Source organism: Acipenser ruthenus, chromosome 32, assembly GCF_902713425.1.
Source record: "Acipenser ruthenus chromosome 32, fAciRut3.2 maternal haplotype, whole genome shotgun sequence".
NCBI classification, from domain to species: Eukaryota; Metazoa; Chordata; class Actinopteri; order Acipenseriformes; family Acipenseridae; genus Acipenser; species Acipenser ruthenus.
Genome location: NC_081220.1, coordinates 13694973 through 13700773, shown reverse-complemented (window position 1 = coordinate 13700773; position 5801 = coordinate 13694973). Strand labels below are relative to the sequence as shown.

Below are 5801 nucleotides of genomic sequence, written 5' to 3'. Positions count from 1 at the left end.
GGTGTATATGCAGAAATAAAATGGTCTATGGCCATATCCTTCTTGTTTTTTGTCCCCCAGTGTTTCAGATCCTGCTACTTCACCTGGTCGGCTATTCCATACATTTATAACTCTCTAACTCTCTCTCTCTCTCTCTCTCTCTGTCTTTCTCTCTCTCTCTCTCTCTCTCTCTCTCTCTCTGTCTTTCTCTCTCTCTCTCTCTCTCTCTCTCTCCCTCTCTCTCTCTCTCTCTCTCTCTCCCTCTCTCTCTCTCTCTCTCTCTCTCTCTCTCTCTCTCTCTGTCTTTCTCTCTCTCTCTCTCTCTCTCTCTCTCTCTCTCTGTGTAGAAAAGTGCTTCCTACCTTCTGTTCTAAACTCCACTCAGCTTCCATTTCACACTTCTCTGTGCTGAATGTGAAGTCTTGGACTTTATCGAGACCCTTTCTGATTTTAAATCCTTCAATCAAATCCTCTCTTTCCCTTCTCTTTCCTAGGCTGAAGGCGCTTCTTTGACCCTGTCCTCGGAGCTCATCTCATTAGGTCCTGGGTTCGGCCCGGCTGCCTCACCTGGTGTTTTACTTCCGTCACGCAGCCTTTGTCCCTCCAGTCGATGGCGTCGGGCACCGTGGCACCGGAGGACCGGGTGAAAGTGGCATTGCCTCTCTCGAGGTCAGAGGGCAGCCGGAAGCCGGTCAGCTTGGCTAAAACCTCCTCGCTGGTCTGGACGGAGAGAAATCAAAGAGGTCAGCAGGTCAGCCTTCGTTATTTCAACAGCAATGCTTATCTGAAACAGTAAGCAGTTGCGTGGCTACAACTGTTTAAAATAACGCACCTGTCATTTTTCTTTTCATTGTTAACATCCTGACAGCTTTTTAACTTTAGAGTCTGTTTCAAAGCTCTTTTCAAAATGTCCCCTTGGTTATACTCTGCATTCACCATAGCTTACCCTGATTTGACATGTTTGCTAATATGCTTTGCCATTCCTCTCTATTATTTACAATGCTTGCCAATGCTTTACCATACCTCTCTGTTCTTTACAATGCTTCCCTATGCTTTACCAGACCTCTGTGCTTTACAATGTTTCCCTATGCTTTACCAGACCTCTCTGTGCTTTACAATGTTTCCCTATGCTTTACCAGACCTCTCTGTGCTTTACAATGTTTCCCTATGCTTTACCATACCTCTCTGTGCTTTACAATGCTTCCCTATGCTTTACCAGACCTCTCTGTGCTTTACAATGCTTCCCTATGCGTTACCAGACCTCTGTGCTTTACAATGTTTCCCTATGCTTTACCATACCTCTGTGCTTTACAATGCTTCCCTATGCTTTACCAGACCTCTCTGTGCTTTACAATGCTTGCCTATGCTTTACCAGACCTCTCTGTGCTTTACAATGCTTGCCTATGCTTTACCAGACCTCTCTGTGCTTTACAATGCTTGCCTGTGCTTTACCAGACCTCTCTGTGCTTTACAATGCTTCCCTATGCTTTACCAGACCTCTCTGTGCTTTACAATGCTTCCCTATGCTTTACCACACCTCTCTGTGCTTTACAATGCTTCCCTATGCTTTACCAGACCTCTCTGTGCTTTACAATGCTTCCCTATGCTTTACCAGACCTCTCTGTGCTTTACAATGCTTGCCTATGCTTTACCAGACCTCTCTGTGCTTTACAATGCTTGCCTATGCTTTACCAGACCTCTCTGTGCTTTACAATGCTTGCCTGTGCTTTACCAGACCTCTCTGTGCTTTACAATGCTTCCCTATGCTTTACCACACCTCTCTGTGCTTTACAATGCTTCCCTATGCTTTACCAGACCTCTCTGTGCTTTACAATGCTTCCCTATGCTTTACCAGACCTCTCTGTGCTTTACAATGCTTGCCTATGCTTTACCAGACCTCTCTGTGCTTTACAATGCTTGCCTATGCTTTACCAGACCTCTCTGTGCTTTACAATGCTTGCCTGTGCTTTACCAGACCTCTCTGTGCTTTACAATGCTTCCCTATGCTTTACCACACCTCTCTGTGCTTTACAATGCTTCCCTATGCTTTACCAGACCTCTCTGTGCTTTACAATGCTTCCCTATGCTTTACCAGACCTCTCTGTGCTTTACAATGCTTCCCTATGCTTTACCATGCTTTCGATGTGCCTTATTAGACTTTGCTGTGCTTGTACTATAAGAATAAGGGAGACAGCAAGGAATGCTTGTTTAGTGTCACACTGAGCACAGTTATTGCTGCAGGTTGCTGTGATGGAATGTTCCACTGTGCTCTCTGCAGGGGTGAGGGAGTGCAGCCCCTACCATGTCTCCCATGTGGTTCATGCCCAGGTCGTAGGTGTGCATGCCCAGCGAGTGCTCCAGATTGTGCAGGGTGACGAGTTTGAGGTTCTTCTCCCAGGTCACTCTCCTCTCCCCATCCTCCTCCTGTCCAGGGAACAGGTAGAAACACAGCATGACTTTGTCTATCTCCACCACAGTGCTGTACTCTCCACGTGTGTGCGTGCGTGTGTGTGTGCGTGTCTGTGTGCGTGCGTGCATGCGTGTGTGTGTCTGTGTGTGCGTGTCTCTGTGTGTCTGTGTGTGTGTGTGTGTCTCTGTGTGCGTGTCTCTGTGTGTGTGTGTGTGTGTGTGTGTGTGTGTGTCTCTGTGTGCGTGTCTCTGTGTGTGTGTGTGTGCGTGTGTGCGTGTCTCTGTGTGTGTGCATGTCTCTGTGTGTGCATGCGTGCGTGTATGTGTGTCTGAGTGCGTGTGTGTAGCAGTTCTTTAAAATAATTAGCTATGGTCGGCGCTGGCGTGCTTTTTGTGGTGGGGCTGTACCTGGCTGGAGTAGTCTTTGTTGTAAGTCTTCTTCCACAGTTCCCAGTGTAGATCCAGCGTGGGATCGATGTGCAAACGAGCCATCGCCGGAGCGCACAGCAGCGTCACTAGCACGCACGCAAGCAGCATCCTGCCATTACAAACACACAGGGGCGTGCAGGTCAGTAAGATTGTCGGAGAAGTCCTATCGCTTCAGTGTGAGGGTAATGCTCAGCTCATAACTAGAGGCAGTGCGAATCTGCGCGAAAATATCTACACACACACACACAAAAACCGATATTTCCAGCAGATACCTGCGGAGTTTTCAGCGAAACATCTTGTGTGTTTGGTATTTGTATTAATGGTTTCTAAAAATGGAAATCAAATAAACATCAAACAGTTTATGGGTTAAGAACTTCCAATTTAATATAGCGAGCATTTCTGTCAGTGACATTTTTGGAGACTGTCAAAAAACATCGCGTGACATTTCCTATTGGGCCACATTTACAAAACTCCAGTCTTTAATCAACTCCTTTTGAAGGAGACATTTGTTCATTTAAGAAAACTAGAAGCGGACAGCCAAGTTCTGCATTTCAGATCACTTCAGCGGTCTGTTTGTGATCGTTATGATGTGACGACGCAGCCGCAGAATATGACGAATCTGTGGAAGACTGATAATTCCGCGATTTCCGAGGAATTCCCTTAAAATCCGCAGATGTGGACTGAGACTGAGTAGAAGAAATATTATTGGTGTTAGCTTAGTCTTGAGCTTGATTGATTGGCCAATATCTTTTTTATGCTTTATTTATTTAAATGTATGTATTTATTGTAAAGCTGTCTGTGATGCTCAGCATGCAAGGCGTTATATAAACCCAAACTGTATTGTATTATTATTTTCAGAATTCTGAAAACTCCTTTTTCCCCGGCAACTGATGACGCTGATTTCTCATTGGTGCGTTTTCAGCGTGATCTTTAATTCTATTGGATATACCCAACATACAAGCAGAGAACAATTGATCGGGGTAAGAAAACTGGCAATGCAAGTCCGACGAGAAATAAGACTTGTTTTGGCCGAGTGGTAATTTCCAAAGCGCACTGTATGAAATACAGAGCCAGTGCGTGTGACTAGTGTGTGGTGTTGTAATCCACTTCTGCTTTTTCGACAATAAACACAGGATTGGACGAAAATTGAAACACCTGCCATACCACTGTCAATGAGGTGCCATCATCAGCATTCGAAGAATGATTGAAAACATAATCAAAGGTATATATATATATATATATATATATATATATATATATATATATATATATATATATATATATGATTACCATGTGATAATACTTTTGGTTCTATCTTGAGATCCAATTGTGATGAAACATGGTACGAGGATTCTAAAGGACAAGGTTAATTTTACCAGCAATGTAACACTTACCGTGAAAGCTAATCTTTAGCGAGATTACCATAAGGGGTAGATTTGCAGAAGTCGTCTGTTGCCACATTCTTATTGCTGTGATGACATTTTCAACTGCCGTTTGTTATAAGATTAGTTTTTTTTCCACATGCTGCTGTGGTGCGGCTATGGGCCGACCACTGAAGGCGATGTCTATACCAGCAAGTCACTGTGGAGCGAGTCGTCACATTGTTCCAGTATCATACAGAAACTCATACAGAAACTTAGCTTGAGGTTTCTCAGTTGAAGGAAATTGCGTAATGGAACGTGATGGGGGGGTAATTATTAAAACACATAATCCGAATTATTAAACGAGTGATTCGTGCGTTTATTTATTCTGTTTTTGTATAATCGATGACGGCGCTGTGTTCAGTTGCTGAGCACACTGCTACGGTAGTGTTATACTTATAAAAATATGTATACGCCGACACAAAATAGCAAAACCGGGACGATTTTAACAAGTATACCGTTTCAGACCGGGACACAAAAATAAGACTGAAAACCGGGACAATCCTAGATTTACCGGGACGCCTTGGCAGCCGCACTTTCTGTATGAGATACTCTCTGGTAATAGGATTTTATATTCTTTATTATTTTTTTACCTGATCGAAAGTGTTTTCCTTCAGTTTTAGTTTGATTACGAGAACCATTTGCATTTAAAATACCGTAACTATATAGACTATAAACTTACAGTATATGAAACAATATATCTATCTATCTGTCTATCTCTCTATCTCTCTCTATCTATCTATCTATCTATCTATCTATCTATCTATCTATCTATCTATACTCACCAGTCCTAAATTATTTTTAAACAGTGTCAAATGATAATGCTATAAATGTATCTTCGATGTTTACTGTACTTTTATTGAATATCAAATTTATTGAGAGAAATTCCTGCGGAAGTCAACGAATTTCCAGTAGTGCCATGTACGCTAAACCCCACGCATAACAATCCACTTAGCTGTCCCCGACACGGTTCCACTAACTCACAAGAAATGCATGAAATAACGTACCTTGTTTCAGCGTCGTCGACGTTTGGACCGGAGCAGAACTTCAGAACCGTGTTTTAAGAACAAAGTGAGCGTGGTTATGAAGGCTCGGCTCGACAGCTTGCTTGTCTTATAACGCTAAAGCTGTTTCCTGCTATTTTTGCGAACACAGTAAATAACCTGTAAGGTCATATGACTTTGTCAGGCTAGCGTGAACTGTTACTGGGAAAGTACAGCAGCTTCCTCTTTCGATTTGCATTTCAGATTAAAAAGAACGCCGTGTGCAATTCTGGAACTTGTCGGTATTGCTGGTGTCATTCTCAGCCGCTGTTAAAACGAGGAATCGAAACGACGTGAGATTCAGAGTCATGTACCCGGGGACACGAACTGGAGACTTTATCACCAGTGGCAATCGGGAGCCTGGGTGTGGGTCTAACCCACTAGATCATATAGAAAACTATACAGCGCAACGTTTTATGAAGTGTATTGGAGACGTATTTGCGAAAATATGTATCAAATATGTATATATGTGGAGTGATCTAGCAAAAGTTATGTATATATATAATATATATATATATAT

General features: G+C 43.0%; 1 protein-coding gene across 1 annotated transcript in view; it reads right to left on the bottom strand.

The window, feature by feature from the left end:
* LOC131703290 (cathepsin S-like) overlaps window positions 1-5460 on the bottom strand; it is a 9345-nt gene extending 3885 nt beyond the window's left edge. The window contains exons 1-4 of the mRNA XM_059006409.1: window positions 5246-5460; window positions 2797-2926; window positions 2281-2403; window positions 547-699 (exon numbers count right to left, since the gene is read on the bottom strand). Of these exons, the coding sequence (XP_058862392.1) occupies window positions 547-699; window positions 2281-2403; window positions 2797-2925 (405 nt within the window). The 5' untranslated portion in view covers window position 2926; window positions 5246-5460. The remainder of the gene's footprint in view (window positions 1-546; window positions 700-2280; window positions 2404-2796; window positions 2927-5245) is intronic.
* Between the last annotated feature and the right edge of the window lie 341 nt (window positions 5461-5801).